The following is an 18,184-nucleotide window of genomic DNA, read 5'->3' on the forward strand; positions in this document are numbered from 1 at the left end:
TTGACTTAACTAGAAAAAATGCTTACTGACTACAGACATTTATATAGCTTAAGGCAGAAGAAAAATAACTTGATTTAATCAAGGTTTTCATCACTGTGGACTATTTTGCACATTTTTTGCACATAAAAAAGTTATGATAACTTTAGGACATTTTCAAAAATATATTTTCTGTATTGCAACATTTTTAACTCATCACACTGAAGCAAAACTATTTGAAATCATAAATCAAAATGAATACAATCCATTAAAAAAAAAAAAAAAAAAAAAAAAATAGATTTCCTCAATTATAAATTAATGTTTTTGTATTCATTCTGGAATTAAATACTCTTTGGTTAATAATTTTGGAATTCTTCCCCACTGACCTGAAGCATGCTGAGGTCTTTATCGAACATCTCCACTCTACACTTCACATTATGATAATAATAGATCTGCAAAAACAATCCAAGAAAAAAGCACAATATATTTTATGAAAAGGCATTAAAACTAGTGACCACACTGCTAATGTATTGACTATTTAAAAAAAAAACAACAACACCCATTTAGAAGCTTCTTACCTGATTGACTAAAGAGAATCCATTTCTTCTCCACATCCCAGCATGCACCTGGGCACAGAGTACAAGGCAGCGAAGCGGATGCTCGATCAACATGGGTGGACTCAGTTCACTCTGTGAAAGACCACAATTCCACCCATGAAATCACCAAGACTGTTTAGCAACAATTCTCAGGAACCCAAACCCGCACGCTTACCAGTGGCAGCTGCTCAGGGAATCGATAGGCAACCTCAGTTTTGCTCAGCAGAGCATGTAAACCTTACAGGAAGAGAGAGTTGCGGCTCAGTTAATTTGCGGTTACTTCCATCAACCACTGCAGTTCCAAAAGAGAACTCTTGTATTCCATACACACACAATGCTAATTCAAGGGAGCAACCATGTTGGACTGACCTGCTAAAAGCCGGGACACAGGCAGGTGTATGCTGACTTTCTCCTGAGAGACGCAGAAGCGGATGGTGTCGACGGAGTGGCCGCACATGCTGAGGGTTATGGGCTGCTCCCCATCTGTGAAACCACTGTGGCAGTGAGTCAGCGCGCTCAGGCACTTCTTATAGGCTTCGATCAGCACTCGCTCCTGTATATGCGACAAATAACACACACTTCTATCAAGGACCCATGATGCATTATGGGTACTAAGGTGACTAACCTGCACTTACATCACTGGAACACCATTCCTGGATCATAGAGATGATATGTGTGAGCTTCATCTGTAAGGTGAACGCTGCCTCCCATTCTGGCTCCATCTCTATGTGCTGCCCCACCTGACGCACTACTGGGTCCATTCCCTGCAAAGAGGACACACAGCGCTGTTTCAGTGCCCAGTTTCAAATACCACTGACACAATCTTAAAATCAGATTGGTATAGTCACCTGCATGCATTTTAACAACTCCAAGAAAGCATCGAAACCTTCCAGATACTTTTCCCTGAGTTGGTCGGTCCACTCTGTTGGACGGCTTATCAGGACGTACCTGCATCCCAGAGAAATACATCATGAAATGCCTCTCGAGGAATAGGAATTTTAGACAAAAAGATGAAGTCCTTCCTGTGTAAATGGGCGGACATGCTCAGTGTCTTACTTGAGGTCTCCTATGAGGCTCTGGACTCGGCGGAATTTGAAGGCCTGTTGTGCGGTGTAGCGTTCGAACTGAAAGTGGCCCTGCAGGTCTCGGTGTCTGAGGTGGTCCATGAAGGTGCGGATTATGGCAGTCATCAGGTTCTCTTCAGTGATCAACATCCGCGCCTGGAAAATATCACATACACTACTGCAACATCTGACAGACCGCTGGAGGTTTGGGTGAAAATTCACATTTACTGAGAGGAGAAGATGAGACAGAAGAGAACACAAAAACAAAGGCAAGGGAAAGGGAGAAAGAAAGAGAGGAGAAAGCAGATGTGGAAGTGCAGAGGAATATTAAAGAGGATGTAAACAAGAAGAGTAGTGAAGCAACCGAAAATACATTTTTGGTTTTGGCAAACCTAAATTATTTACTGATGTTTTTATTGGTACTTCTCCAATGATGCATTTTGACTATGTCAAGCTACAACAGAAACCTGCCAGCTGTTAGGACAATACTGATATCTTCATTTTAACGGATCTACAATTTTGGTTTGATGTATGAACAAAACTTCTCTAAAATAGTATTTGTCGCGTGCATACCATCCAATAATCTCAAATTCTATAATAACTTAATAAAAAAAGAAATAAAAAAGAAAATCAAATAAAAGAACTTGTAAACTGTGTCAAGTACCTTTACATTTACCTCAAGAAAGCCATTCAATGTCCATATCTTATTTGTCAGCTACAAAAAATAATCCTAGAGGAGTTTTTTTCTAAATATATGCACTTCATTACACATTCGATATATTCTTTACCTATTAGTCGTGTTTATTGTATGTTTCAGTACATTTGTCATGAAAGTTATTACAGCAAATTTAAATAATTGTATTTCAACAATTATATAATCAAAAAATTTGACTTAAGTTATGTGCAACTTTATATTTGTATAGAACTAATTTAAAACGTTGTATTTGCATTTAGTTTTTGTGTGTTCATTACTAAATGCATAGATTTTTTTAATAATATGTATGCTTTTTTGTGTATTTTCACATTTTTCAGGAGGTGGTCGAAAAAAATGGTGTCAAATACATATTTCATAACAATATGTCAATGTGTTCATAAAATACAGCATTTTATAACAAAATTCAAAATGGCTGATGCCCAAAATGGCCATTTTTGTGCTTGTTATAACGCACACCAAGTTTGGTCTCAATACGCCTAACAGTTGCAAGGAAATAGCCTCACATCCATTTTTTCCTTTTCATAGAATTGGTTTGTGCATTATTCGAGTACAGTTTGACTAATCGACTTGATTTCCATAACTTAATTCCAGAACCATAAAAAAAGGGGGGTTTCCTTCTGTGCCTCACAGTTCAAAAGATATTTACATAAACATGACTGAATTTTTGGACAAGTCTTGACTCTTGGCGCTAGAGAGTTTGAGTTAGAGACTCCAAACTTGCTGTGGTTATCGTTGAGACAGTCCTCTATCGGTGTGCCAAATTTCACAACTTTCCCACAAGCAGTTCAATGGGCTGCCATAGATTTCCAGAGCGGAAGAATAATAATAAAAAGAATGCAAACGGATACAAAAGGTCGGTGCTTGGCCCCTAATTTCAGTGCTTAACAGTAAAGAGGAAAGAGAAAGGAACCAAGAGAAAGGAAAGAGGAATTAACTATTGTAAAAAGGAACAGGAAAAATGGAAAGGGAAGAGAAAAAGGAAATGGAAGAACAGACCAAAAACCCAAAATGACAAGCCTGTTCCTCACAGCAGGCCGTCTCTCCCTACACATACTTACCAGAGAAGGCACGGTGAATATTTGCACAGAAAGATCAGTGACTGAGAACTCCCTGTCATGGTCGTCCTTCACGTAGTCGCTCTGCAAGCGCTCATAGTTCTGCAGGAAGTAGTGAAGGAGGCAGAGGAGAGAAGAAAGAGGCAGAAGAGAGAGGAGAGGTGTGTGGGATTGGCGGTACTCACCACAGTAGGGGCGGTGAAGAGCTGCACTGACAGAGAGGTCACTGACACTACACGCTCGTGATCGTCCTCCATAAAATCTGTCTGGAGGCGCCGGTAATTCTAAGGGAAGGGGGCAGATTCACCTTCCAGGTCAGAGGTCAGGGGCATCTGCAGTTACGTCCCCCGACTCGGCTCTGTATCTGGCGCATATGGCTTAAAGTTACACTGAGGCAGTGGGGCACAAATAGAGCCAGGGGACTCGAGCTAAAGCTAAACTTTACACACTGACTTTCTAGAGCTGTTTATGCTAACTGAGTTAGGGCCCTATGGTTTCTGCAATGTGAAAAATGCAAACAGAATTGTGGAATAGAGTCATAAAAAAATAACATAACGTGGAGTATCACTGAGTACCAACAACACAGAACTTCTTAAATATAAAAAAATAAAACATGTTTCAGGGTCAAATTATTAAATAAAAAAATAATAATTTTATAGATGTATTTAATTATTATTAACACAATCACAAATTATGAATTATTTGTAATAAATTAAGTAGAAAGAAAATGTAATCCAGACATATTAAAATGAACCAATTTGAGAAAAAAAAAAAAATCACTAAAACAGATTTCACAGGGCCCTACATCAGAGTGCACTCTAAGAGAAAGATTTCCTGCGGTCACATGACTCGGTCAGTCGGAGGACTGCAGCTGGCAGCGAATCAAAGACAGCAAGAGCAGCTCCGCTAACTCATAGTATTACCCTAGTATAGAGATATATTACACATGCTCTCTCCCTGAGACGATAGCCCTCACTGAGCAGCGAGCGGCTGCTCAAACTCTCTTATCCTCCCAGATCAGCTCAATCAAACTGAGTGTGAAGTGAAAGTGAACTGGATATTCAAGTGTCAACCTCTGCACAATCTAACAGCAATTCAGTTTCATATAATGATGCAGCAATTTTAATCTACAACATTTTGAAGATAATTGTGAGATAAAGTCACAACCACACTGTTTTTGATCCCATTACTCAGTTATCATGAGAACGCAAACTTCAGTGGGTAACTGTGCAAAATCTTCTCCACTTTTTGAGCCTTGGTGTGGTTAACTGTCAATATAAAGACATTTCTGCCATAGCAAAGTGAAGTCTTACCTTTGCAAACTGAATTGCAAAAAGTTTCTTGTACTTTGTATCCATGAGTAAGCTGCTCATAAAGAGCTGGTGGTAAACATTTCTCGCTCCTGCAGGAAACACAAGATTAGATACTTAAATTAGAACTTAACTTGAAGAATTTTAAAGAATAAAACTTTTAAGTATATAATTAAGTATTGAGCGATATTAATTAACAACATGTACTTTCTATAGGGTAAGTTGCTTTTAATTAGATACAGTTTACTGTAATGTGTAACAAGAACACCAAGAATGAAAAGACACTCAATTAAAAATAATGGAAATAAAACGGACACATGACAGTAATGAGCTGTGTTATCTATGAAATGCAATAACAGTTGGAAAATGAAGTATATTTTTTGGACAAGTGAAATTTATTTGGAGTATTTATCCAAGAAAACGAATCTGTTTTTCTTCTGGTTTTGGGGTAAAGTGCGATATGAACATGCTTCCGTGGCATTCACTGGGCTGTGGGTTTGTCCAGTGCTGCAGAATCTCAGTAGAGCTGAAGTCTGCACATTCATTCATTCACCTTTCCACATCTTGGAGTCGCAGAGCATGAGCGTGTCCACTAGAGAAGAGCTCTCCCCCTCCGGTCCTTGCTGCAGACCCACCTGACACAGGATCCTCCTCAGAGCATCTGATAGGAACAGCAATAAACTCAGACACTGATTCTTCACAAACACTGACACAAGGCACACTGCTACAAAAGAGGTCATGACAAAAATCTAATTTGCCTCCACATTATGTGCATGTGTGTGTGTGTGAGAGAAATGGCTAGCCAACACTGATGCATGCACCGTGCATGCAAGGGGGGACTAAAATGTCATTACCCATTTAAACACCGAAAACTGGTGGTAGCGTTTGGTAAACTGATAATAACTGACCTGAGTATCTGATGATTTGGCCGAGCCAGGAGAGAGCTTTAAGTGCGAAACACTGATGAGCCACTACTGATGAGTGCATGACTTGAACCCGCAGAGGTTTTGTCTGTCGACTTGTGTTCCTCTGCAAAACAAGTGTCCAAACCAACAAACTACATTTACAGAAACGTTTTAATGATGCATTAATATCCTTCCTTGAATGTCAGTCAATGGGTCTGAATGCTTAGAGGCTTTAAGTCACATGTATGTGGCAAAACAAAGCGAGGACACTCAAGAAACCAAAGTTTGGTATTTATGGCAATAATGATAGTAAGACAGTGATGTTTGTTTAACCAAACACATCTAACAATCTTGTTTGTGTACTTTTATTATTGCCTGATGCTGAAACTGCTGTATGCAAATTTGGGAGCATTTCTGCATAAAACTTGATGAGTGTCCTAGTTAACCAGACCTTTCGGCACAAAGAGTAAAAAACACAAATCTGAGGTAAACAGATGGGATATGTGATTGTTTAGGACTCACCACAATAACGGATTTGGCCTGCTCACAAAACTGGAAGTCCCCAAAGCGAACAGACTTCCTGCCCTGAATACAGTGAACAGAAGTAATCAATGACCAAAAGCACAAACAAGCTGTGCTTAACATTCAGGGTGAATCGTGGCACTGTGGAAATAGTCTCGCGTAGCCAGACCTTCAGACTGACAGCTGAAGGTCTGGAATCCTTGGCATCCAAGGCCCACCCCTTAAGGCCGTTTGACTGACATGTCTAACGACCAATCACAGTTCGTTTCATTCAGCGTCACGTTTAGAAAATTTCGAAACCAGCGTGGAAATGTCGCCACAATAACAGACCGATGTCTAAAACTCTGGGACATATTTTAAAGATTCTATGCCGTGAACTTTGAATTCTTCACATTAGTGCTGACAAAAGATTCATCGCAATTAATCACATCCATAATAAAAGTTTTTGTTTACATAATGTGTGTATACTTCTGTATATATAAATACATGCATGTATGTATTTAAGAAAAATGTTATGTTTTTATATTAAATATAAGAATATATAAATGTAAATATTTTCAAAATATGTGCATTTATATACACACACATTACACATACATAATGTAAACAAAAACTTATTATGGATGCGATTAATCTAGGGCTGGGACAACGCGTCGAGGTCATCGATGACGTTGATGCAAAAAATATGTCGACGCAAAATATGTGCATTGATTCGTCGACCTTATTTCTCTAAAAAACGTTTGCAAAACTTTTACCTTATGTGTGCTGAATATACGCGATGCCCGGATCAACATTCTGTCCAACGTTATATAACCAATCCAAGGGTTTTTCTGCATTGATCTTTTTTTTTTGGCGGCTGTCAAAGCCTTATTTGATCGGTGAGTGATGTAGAATAGAATGACTGACAGGGCGCGTACGAGAAAGCACACTCACAGTCTTCAAACAACACAAGCGCTGTCTTGCGCTCTCTCTCTCTCTCTCTCTCTCTCTCTTTCCCTCGTGCATATTAACCGAAATGATTAGACACGATAGAAAAAGGGCGGAACGCCAAAGTTTCACGTGGAGCACTCTGAGATTTTTTTTTTCTCCATGACAGGCTGCTGGCTCACACTGTTAATTATTATTTATTTATTTTTTGGAAAAGCACTCTCTGTATTAGCTTAAAGCCCTCAAGTTTACATTGGTTACTGTATTCTTTCAATTGCTCTAAACAAGTATTTTGGGTGACCTTTTTATTGAATGCTAGACATCAAGTTGTTGTTATTTTCATCTGAAAGAAGAACTTTTTTCAGTAAGCTAGGCCCTATGTGTTCAGTAAGCTATGTGTTTAAGGCTTCAAGGTTTTATTGAATGCTATCTCTATACAAGTGCAAAGTAATGCATTCTTAGTCAGTCTTTTATTTTGTAACTTTAAGAGCAATAAACATATATTGCAATTTTAAGGAATTCATGTTTTTTTCATTCAGCTATGTAAATCAACATGTATAAATTTTTAGAAGTCATTTAATGGGGAGATAATCGGAATCGAATCGGTCTGAAAAAATTAATCGTTAGATTATCCGATGCATCGAAAAAATAATCGCTACATTAATAGTTTAAAAAGTAATCGTTTATCCCAGCCCTAGATTAATCGTTTGACTAGAAGTACTATTTCACATACTTTTGAAGATCCAGCACTCGTCCTCACAGTTGTAAACACGACGGCTTAGGTCGATTTGGCATCACGGCATTTTTGTTTCCAGGCAAAACGTTAACTCTTTCCCCGCCATTGACAAGTTATCTCATCATTTAGAAGACAACACTGACAAGTTTTTACGGCTTTTCGTGTTTTCACTGTTATAAACTCAGGGGTGATATTACACGTCTACTGAAAGAGTACAAAACCTCCCGAACAAAAACACGTGAACAGGATAAAGAAAGATCTCTCGTATGTAAACAGCAAAAGACAGCATATAAAATGAAAACTGCATAATGTTACAGAGCAAAATGTTGATCCAGGAAATGGTATGTGTCTGTGCAAGCCTTGGAGGTATTGATGGAAGCGATTTACTGGATTTATGCTTTAATAATCCTACTGAATATTATCCAGATGTAGTTTTTGACAAAAATGCGATTTTCTCAGCTTTTTGCTCAAAATTATGCATTTTTATGAAACCTTCCTATATTCAAATGTTGTTCAAAAAAGAAGGCTTTAAGCTAGAATAAAACAAAAATATTTTTTTTATTTAAAAGTATAGGCTCTGGTCTTTATTTTAGTGTATTGCATATTCAAATATTCATACAGCAAAATATACTGGAGTCCATCAAATTTGAGTGCAAATCGTCAAAATCGCTGGCGATGGCTGGCAACTTTTTTTTTTTTTAAATGCATGCGGTGAAAGAGTTAAAAAACGTGACACACACAGGTCTCCCGGAAATCCTGTATAATTCAACCAATCAAATTATGACTTTGAAACTCCTGAACTGTTTCCACTTTTGTTTGCACCACACATCAGATGTTCAGCCAGCGGTCTGTGGTCATGACATCGGAGGAGACGACTACTGTGGAGCTAACAGCAAGTGAACTTACATCTCTGTCCACGATGGTGGCGAAACTGACGGCTTCTTTCTGAGTGCAGTTCACAGCTTTCTGTAGTGTATAGATGACCTGCTCGTACGTGTGGACCTCATCATTGAACAGCATGCAGTAGTACGTGTCTCCACGTGCCCTTGACAACAAAATAAGCAAGTTACATTTCTCCCAATATACAAACATGCAGTAGTCAAAAGCAATCATACAACCAAGCAGTGAGACTCACACCTAACCATGCACAGACAGAGATCGAGCAAAAAGAATGTATATGACTGTAAGCATTACTTAAAAAATAACACTTCAAAATGAACTTTGACAAATGATAGTTAGATAATAGACATTTTCAAAGCATAAAATCAAGAATTCTTGTGCAGCATTTGGATGCATAGTGTAACAGAAATGAGTCAAACCAGACAAATTAAAGAGTCTATCAAAGCTGTATGCATTGAAACACGAGAGCCGAATTCCTCAGGAAGTCATAAATCAGTTCTAGTGCCACAAGAACCAAGCAAGATGACCAACCAACTTGTTCACACAACAGCTTTCAACATGAACACCACTAGAGCAATTATTTACAATTTCAATTCGAAGAAGAGATTGTCAAATTTGTTGTTCATAATTGAAATGCAACGCTGGACATCTCATGGAAACCCATGAGAGTACTGCACAAGTCCCATTGACCCTCTGCACTTTCAGCCAACGCCCAACAACCACGGGCTTCCCAAGACGTCACTTCACTACTGAACTTCCAGCCAATCAGCGACACCGGGATACCCCTTTCAACGGGAGTCCCTTTCACAGGAAACGAAGGCAACGTATCCCCAGATATTTGTTCTGCTGGTGAATCTAATATAATTTTAACCTCACTGAGGAACTCAATGCGAGGGCTAATAACTTGATTGATGGTTGTTCATGTCTATGCAATTTAACGTATTGCTGTAAACTTGGGATTCCATATTTCCATTCTCTTAAACTCATCTTTCCCTAACTTTCTATCTTCCTGAAACTTGTGTGAATGTGTGAGTGCTTGCGTTTATGTGTTAGATTATGTGTGTCTTAAACTGCCGATCTTGTTACTGTGCTAATTAATAGTGTTTTCACTATAGTTTGGATATTAGTATCCAGCGCAGATTTGATGTTAAACGGCTCGTTCAGTGAATCGCAGTGATCAGCCGTGAAACAGTGATTGTTCAAATTCCCTTTAAAATCTTAAATGATTCCCTTTGAGCTAAATTGACCTGTTTCCCTTACAATAGAAAACATCAGCCATCTACTGGCAATTAGTGGAATTTATTTATTTTAGCCAGATGGCAGTAATCTGGCCAAAATTAATGATAAATTCATATATTTTCTTTGTTAAACTTAAAGAAGTTTTGAGTTTAGGGCCCTAAATCTAAAGAGCTAAGCGACCAAAAATCACAACAGAAGTAATTTCAGTGAAATTAGTTTTACGTAATTTCATAAAAAAAAATTAAAAAAAAGTAACACTCTTACTGTTTCTGGTCAAAAATGATAATGAACCACCAATATGTGACCCTTCTTCAAACAGTAAAGAGGGTTCAGAGATCTGGTATGAGTGCTAATGTGTCTTACGGTGGCTCAAGGCCTTCAGGTAGCTCGTCCTCTTTTTCCCAGGTGAGCATGTCCACAGCATATTTGAGGATGATGGAGAAAACATTATATGTGCGAGCAATCATCTCATCAGACAGATTAGCCAACGGATCCTGCCAAACAAAACAGGGAACACAAGGGTTGGTTTCCAATTAAACTCATGTTCTGTTCTAATAATCCTCAAGATTTAGTTAATAGGATGTAATGTTGTGCTTATGACTATTACATCATGCTGAAGTATTGAGATATTGTGATTGAGAATTAAGTAGTATTTCGAATAATTTGCATTTAAACCAGATTCATTAAATTCCTTATTAATTCCCATTCCTCTTGTTGAAGAGGTGTGTTACCTTCTGGGAAGAGTCACTGATATTGGGCTCGTGTTTCTGGCAGTAAGGGCCCTTCTTCCAGGCCTCTGTGTCGCCACAGTCGCAGAAGCCTCCTCCTCCTGAGGTGGTCATCTACAGAGAGCACAAAGAGCAACTTATTCACAAAGACAGCAGCACATGACAACTTAGAGCTGATCTCAAGCCTATTACATCTGTGCCTTAGAAATAACAGACCTGTCATTGTCAGGAAGGCATTAGTCAAGAGACTCATGACTGTCTGATTTAGTGTTCCTTAAAACAAACTCACTTTCTTGCACACGCTGAGAGGGTTAAATCACAGAGACGCCACAAACTTTGGGACACATTATACACTTAACCCTATAAGCCAAATAATATTGCCTGACATTTCAATCAAATCTCTGATTCTGATTTTTGCAAAAGGTAAGAGTCATTTTTATATTGTCACTAATATATGGACACTTACTGGACTGAAGCAACTTACTTGATTATCCATACATCATTAAAAAAATCATGTTAAATTGTGAGCATCAAATATGATCCGTCTTGTGGTTAATGCTTATTTGTTCACCTTATTTGTTATTTTATTGCACTGCATTATATGTTTTGCCACCACAATAAAAACTACAGAGACTTAATGATTAAATTAAAAATATCACCTTAGTAAGACAATACAGAGATATAGATTGAAAACCAATATTACTCTACATTTTTGTCAGTAGTCTGCTATAAAGATCTCACTGACCTACATTACAAGCTATAAAAGTGTCATCTTTCTTTTTGGCTTTAAAAATATTAGCAACTGCACCAAATTGAATTTTTGGTAGTTTGGTAGACATGTTTTTTTTTTTTTTTGTATGAGCCAATAAAGCTTGATGCATCAAATATGATACTCCACAGAGAAATGCAGAACTAACCTTTTCCAGTCATTTTTGCAACTACCTTTATGATTTATTTATTTTTTATTTTTTTTTTGTATGACGTCAACATCATCTCAAACAAAGCTGCTACTAAAATCTGAGTCGGGGTAAAACTGAAACAGCACTTAAATTACAAAGAAAGCTGTTCAATTAGTTTGATCTTCACAAATAAAACAGCTTCATTTGTCCTGTAACCTTTACAAAGATGTGCAAGCGTGAGTCACAGCCCTCAGTTTAGAAAATTGTTTTTAATTCATCATTTTGGTTGAGCCATAATGACTTCTCTGACTTAGTTTGGTTGGACAAATGTGACCAAGAATGTTTTGTTAGGAAGTGGTCAGGGTCCATGTGGCACTAGTGCAGCCAGCTTCTACTGCTCCAACTCTTGGTAATTCACACTTTCTCTGCAGTTGTCACACCAACACAACACGCCGTTACATACCTGACTGAGATGTTTAAGAGCAGTAAAGTGACTACTGTGTATGTCTCCATTTCCTCTTACCCTGTAGCGATGCTCTTTGTGAACGCTGCCTAGGAAGCACTGCATACACAGCACGCAGGTCGGATCGGCTGCACACTCCCTGAAAAAGGAAAAAAATATCTAAATGAATTACTCCCGGAGTAGAACTGAAGCTGAACCTCATTTTGGGCCAACTCTAAGGCAGCATGGCACTGAAATAAGTATCTTAAAGGTACCCAGACAGTTTACAATTTACTATATAATATATTTTATTTATTTCCATACAAGGGCTTTCTACACAGACTTTTATCGTTTTTGTGTAGTTTCAGTTGTTTGCAAATTTAGAAGAAAAACTAAATAAAAATAGCATGAAAGCTACACATGAATCATGATTTGTTTCATCAATAACTGTTGCATAAAATTAGTAGAGAGATTTCACTCAGATGTACACATTTAGTGAATGAGAGCCAATGACTCCTCCAAATAAAATGAATAAAGCCATCTCAGAGCAAATACCAAAAAAACTAGGAGAACTAGGGTTTGGATCGGAGACACATTACATGACAGGATGGAAATGAACACCTGCACAAATTCTCAGGATGCAAGATATTTTTCACACAGCATTCACATCAGCCAGATCAGATTCAAATCTGATAATACCAGCATGATGAAGCATTCAGGATGTGTGTGAGCCCTTTTAATTGTTTCTCGAAGAAACAGAGCAGAACAGTACATGCTCCAGTCATCTCCGGCCTCTTAGCCGGCTTACAGTGATCTTGCCTAAAGGACTTAACCTCACAGCAACCAACAGTATCCCAGGTCAGACGGCTACAACAACTTCAACAGCATACACGCATGGCTAAACACTTGCATAGAGAAATTCATTGTCACTTTAAGAGACAATGAATGCATCCAATATAATACACATACGATTTTTTTCTCACCCGTTTACTTTAACTTAATACATAACTGACAGTTTTTTCGAACATACTATCCAAGGCGGGTATTTTCACATTTTTTGTGTATTTGTCAGTACAAGACCAAAAACAGACAAATTCGGTGTTCAAGTGTTTTGAGACGTCTGTCTCTTCGTGAGCCCTGAACACCAGAACACCACGGTGCTGAAGTGGGCTCTTACACATCCTTTTCTGTTTGTTTAAACTGAGATTTGTTTTGTTCGTTGAGGTGCAGGAGGAACTTAAAGGAGAACTTTGCAAACGAGAGGTCGGTTCAGTGTTGCTGTCTGTGAGACGCAGCTCTCTCTCCGCGTGCGCACCGAGCACAGTGCGCGAATAACCAGCTACTCACTTCAGCTTTTCCGCATCTTGTGTTGAATGCTTTAAAGTCTTTCGAATGGTTACATTTGCAAGTGGCAAGGCTTAAGGCTGGTTCACACGGCAGGATAATTAGGCCGATTTAAGCCCCGATTCACCCCTTCCGACAATTTTAGGATGCTCCGATTATCGTAAAATAATCTGATCAAATATTCCTGCCGTGTGTGGTGTGTTAAGACCGCTCTCCTCTGCTCGGAAGAACGTCGGGACCGCTCCGATCTCAAATCGGGGATATCCAACATGTTGGATTTATTTGGCCCGATTTCTTCTCGTGTGGTGTCCCCCGAGGACAAACAATCACGCAGCCTGTGGACTGTGGCGTGTAGCCAATCAGCAAGCGAGGTGACGAGGCTGTGAGTAAGTACCGGGAAACAAAATCAAAACAGCCGGCGTATATAATATAACAAATATAACGAATACAAATAAAGTCGATGGACATAACGTCATCCACAACTGCAGTCCACCAGAGTACATGGAAACGAATATATGAACGTTTATTTCAACGGATATTAATCTGTGTAGTACGTATTAACATTTCTATGAGATAAAACAACAATAACTCAATATCATGATGTAGCAAGAATAGACCATGCTCGCGTTGTCTCCACCTCTTTGACCATCGCCTTTTCTTGTTTTTCTTATGTTTTATTTCCGTTAAAAACAAAGCACAAACTACGCCCATTGCATCCTCTTCGTCCGCCATGATTGTTTACTCTGAAGTCACGTTTGACTTCGAGGGATTTTGCGAGATTTCCCGTCTGACCTGGGAATGCTCGGGAGTCAAATCGGTTCGTGTGTGGTGTGTTGATATTGCCGTGTGACTGCACACCACACACTGAACGACCAAAACTGTTAGACCCGTGATTTTTTATCGCCGTGTGTGGGGTCTCTCAGGTTTGGAAAATCGGCCGACAATTTTAAAATCGTCCCGTGTGAACCAGGCCTTAATAACACGTGAAAATGGTACGCTTTCATGACGACACGCAGCAGTGTTCTGTCAACTGTCCTGAGATCGTCTTTTTAGACTGGCCTCAGCCAGATGATTTTTTTACATATTATTGCTCGTGTAAGAGATAAATAAAGATTAAAGGTAAACAGTACCAGTAAGAGTGATTGCGTGTGTGAATTAGTCATACCGACTCTATATTATTGTGAAGCTGGGGGTTGTAAATAGCCTAGTTCATTCAAAAGTAGAAAAATATGCTATAATAAGTTTTGAGATTCTAAGATACTTTAGTGTTAAATCACAGGAGAGCGCTGACAACTGCATTCCTCTGTGCCACAATGCAGTTGCGTGAACATGGTAGCTCGATATAATAATACACATCCGATCGTCTAATCGCTTGGACGTCCAATCCATAAAACAAATACAACTGACAACGTTTAGTGAAGACTCAAGGCTCACCGCTCGCGCGCCATCACTATGTGTTGAACTGGCGTTCACCTCCGCCTTTTGCTTTAATGCCACTGACTGGCAGAATCATGTGGCTACACACGCTTTTAAGGGGGAAGTATTAACAGGAATTAACCGACATGGGAAAATTAGGTCAGTTAGAGGTTCTAAATTTTGGTTTCGATTACTTTTGGATTAATCGTCCAGCCCTATTACAATTTAAAAGGAAATAGTCAAACAGAAAACCAGTTCCAGTGATGCAAAGCTGAATTTCCAGCATCATTCTTCCAGTCTTCAGTGTCATAGGATTCTTCAGAAATCACTCTAATATGCTGATCTGCTGCTCAATTAATGCTGATGCTCATTTTTAATAATGGTTCTTAATATTAGCTTTTACTGCTTAATATCTATGTGGAAAACGTGACTTTTCTCAGGATTCTTTGATGAATAGAAAATTCAACAGAACATAATTTATTTGAAAATGATTTCTAAAGGATCACGTGACACCGAAGACTGGAGTAATGATGCTGAAAATATATTGTATTAGAAAACAGTTCTTGGAAATGGTAATAACATTTCTTTATTTTTGATCAAATAAATGCAGCCTTGGTAAGCACATGTGACTTCTTTCGAAACAAATATGCCAAACTTTTGACTGGTTCCAAAACCTATTAAATCTTGAACGAGCAGCTCACTACGTTTTGGAACAACGTCTTGTCTCTCCTGCCTTTTGAAATCAAACAAATGAAGAATCATTGTGAATGCAGTCTAGACGGGAATCAACCCTTCTTTGGATGGATCAGAAAGAGATGAAGCATTGACTGTACCTGCAGGAGTACGTTGGCTCTCCCACTTTAAACACATGGCCACAGAGCTGTGAGGGCTGGTTGTTCTGCTCCAGCTTGGCCAATCCCACGGACGGCTCTTCCCCGCACAGGTACCACTCCAGCGGGCTCTGAAGCAGCAGCGGAGCCAGCAGGTCCTCATTCTGAGGGTTCAGGTTGGGGCCCAGGCAGTAGATCTTGGGGACGTAGCAGGCCAAATGCTGGTACACCTCTTTGGGCAGGTTGCTCACCTGCAGCCATTTCTACACACACACACAAAATAAATAATTAATCATCTGCTAATCAGTGCTATAGAGGAAAAGCAGATACAGAGAGCCCAAAAAATAAATTAATACCATAATTGGCAAAGTAAACAGGTCAGCTGGACAAATGTTAGGCTTGAAAAAGAGCACTAGTGCTCAGGTGGCAGGTCTCTGATTGCACTGCTGTTTTATATTTGCATGGCCTGGAACATGGTCAACTTCTATTTCCCACACAAGTGGGACAATGACACAAAGATCATTCTAGAGGTTTGTGGTATGACCAAAACCTTATTTCACAATAACAGTATTCTTTTTGTGGGTAAAAAAAAAAAAAAAAAGTTGCAAATAATATTAAATATACACATTAGTTACAAAACCATGTGTTACAGCTTATTTCCAGATAATTTAATGGGAAACAAAATTACTCTCCTTTTCTTTTTCAAAATGTACTGAAGTTCAAGCATCAACCTTCACATTATCTCTTGAATTAGACACGAAAGTATAATAATAAAAAAATAAATACATACACAATATTCAAATAATCTTACCACAAACTTCAGCAGTACAGCTTAGGTTTTTTTTTTTTTTTTTGTGGGGGGGGGGGGGGGGGTTTAGATTTTGTTTTAAAGGAGCTTAATTATTTAATAACACTCAGCTTTTAACCATCATGGCCATGAAAAAAGGAAACAAGGTTGCATTAAAAAATATATATATATATATATATATATATATATATATATATATATATTAAAAAAACTGAATTAGACATTTTATAACAGAATCAAATATTTTGAATTGAGAATTACAAACCCAGAATGCGCTAGGGGAGAGAAATATAAATAAATTATATATATATATATATATATAAACAAACAGAAATATATCACGCATGCAGCAACTTGTTTTCCTTTCTCTTCATGTAGAGTGTTTATATCAGTTAAGATGCCGCATGCTTTAGAAGACAGTCTTAGGAAGCACAATATGTTATTCCTAAAGGAAATACTATAACCTAGCTGATTTCCAACAGCATGTATGTGCCACAACACCCACCTGCTGTGAGGAAACAGGGATTACTAATGCACAGCCAGCAGAACCTGGCAGTCTTTGTCACGGTCTACATCGCCCTACTAACCTGGAGTTACTGCTAGGGTTCATTGATAAACAATCAAGCATCTGTAAAAACATACTACTTATGTGTTTGAGACAAATGTAGCGGCTTAGCCAATTTACAAAATGAAAAACTTGTAACGTTAACTGGGCTATAAAATTAATGTCTACTTTGTAAACCACAACACCTGATATACCAAGAAAGAAACCACAAATACAGCTTACACCAATTTTTTACAGGAATGCAGAAAAACGACACAGATTTCCAAGCTCTGTTCTATTGTTTGCTTTCCTAAATCATTTTTTTTATTATTATAAAAGAGCTGTTTGTGAGGCAATATTAATTACACCCTAAACTACATGACGTAAGGACTATGGACAAAGCTGCCCAGTTGTTTTTATCTAACGTTAACTCTTGACAGATCTCTTTGAACGTCTATATCTTTGTCAGCAACACCAAAAGTTCAAATCAAAACGCGAGAAACGAAAGGATGTTTTACTTGCAACTATATTAAATACATAATCTCGTAAACAGGGTGTCAATCTCACAAGGCTAGCTGTTAGCGCTTTAGCAGAACGACACTGAGCAAAACAATCCGAGACGAGGAGCGAGAAAAACAGAAAATTCATGGCCAACGCATCAATTACGGAAAACAAATGCATATAATTCAGCAGGAGAGACATTTTAGAGAGTCTTTATGAAACTGTCGCCTACCGCAGCGGTGTCCTTTGCTGAGAAATGGAGGAATTGGCTGCAAAGAGCGGACGGTGCATCACGATCTGGCTCGACCGCCGCCATCTTTACTTCAGTGACCAGCAGAAGCAGCAGAGGAGGAAGCGGAAATCAGCCGCGCGCTCTGCTTCCGTCAGAACAGCTGACTCATGAAAAGTGTCCCAGCTGTTTCCCTGGTGACGAGGCACAACGATAACCGCGCCCTCCCACATTAGACATTCTCTGCATGTATTTTAAAAGAATTGCTCACATAATAATTGAATTGTCCCTCACAACCCTGTGTTGTTATTTCTGTATTTTCCTACATAAACAGTATTTTAAGGTGTGAAGGCTTTGAAGCACAGTGGATTTTTAAAGAATCGTTATTGCAGCTGTTTTTCATTCCACAGCGGTTATTTATATATGTGTGGGTGTGTGTGTGTTATCCTTTAAACGACACGTACAGGTAAACAAAGGATAAAAGAGAAGAAAGAGGAA

The 18,184-nt window shown here is 38.6% G+C and overlaps 1 protein-coding gene across 2 annotated transcripts in view; it reads right to left on the reverse strand.

Annotated features, from left to right (window-relative positions):
* The window catches only part of LOC127969881 (E3 ubiquitin-protein ligase UBR2), a 33,277-nt gene extending 15,419 nt beyond the window's left edge, over positions 1-17,858 (reverse strand). The window contains exons 1-18 of one of the 2 annotated variants that reach the window (XM_052572010.1): positions 17,690-17,858; positions 15,608-15,867; positions 12,096-12,174; positions 10,677-10,787; positions 10,309-10,439; positions 8,713-8,851; positions 6,144-6,206; positions 5,625-5,745; positions 5,270-5,377; positions 4,720-4,808; positions 3,410-3,508; positions 1,629-1,792; positions 1,421-1,520; positions 1,208-1,336; positions 942-1,125; positions 748-809; positions 555-665; positions 363-428 (exon numbers count right to left, since the gene is read on the reverse strand). In XM_052572010.1, the coding sequence (XP_052427970.1) occupies positions 363-428; positions 555-665; positions 748-809; positions 942-1,125; positions 1,208-1,336; positions 1,421-1,520; positions 1,629-1,792; positions 3,410-3,508; positions 4,720-4,808; positions 5,270-5,377; positions 5,625-5,745; positions 6,144-6,206; positions 8,713-8,851; positions 10,309-10,439; positions 10,677-10,787; positions 12,096-12,174; positions 15,608-15,867; positions 17,690-17,773 (2,100 nt within the window). In that variant the 5' untranslated portion in view covers positions 17,774-17,858. Of the gene's footprint in view, positions 1-362; positions 429-554; positions 666-747; positions 810-941; positions 1,126-1,207; positions 1,337-1,420; positions 1,521-1,628; positions 1,793-3,409; positions 3,509-3,591; positions 3,691-4,719; positions 4,809-5,269; positions 5,378-5,624; positions 5,746-6,143; positions 6,207-8,712; positions 8,852-10,308; positions 10,440-10,676; positions 10,788-12,095; positions 12,175-15,607; positions 15,868-17,689 lie in introns of both variants that reach the window. The other variant, XM_052572009.1, reaches the window with a different exon arrangement.
* Between the last annotated feature and the right edge of the window lie 326 nt (positions 17,859-18,184).

The sequence above is a fragment of the Carassius gibelio genome, chromosome B13 (genome assembly GCF_023724105.1).
Source record: "Carassius gibelio isolate Cgi1373 ecotype wild population from Czech Republic chromosome B13, carGib1.2-hapl.c, whole genome shotgun sequence".
In the NCBI taxonomy this organism is placed as follows: Eukaryota; Metazoa; Chordata; class Actinopteri; order Cypriniformes; family Cyprinidae; genus Carassius; species Carassius gibelio.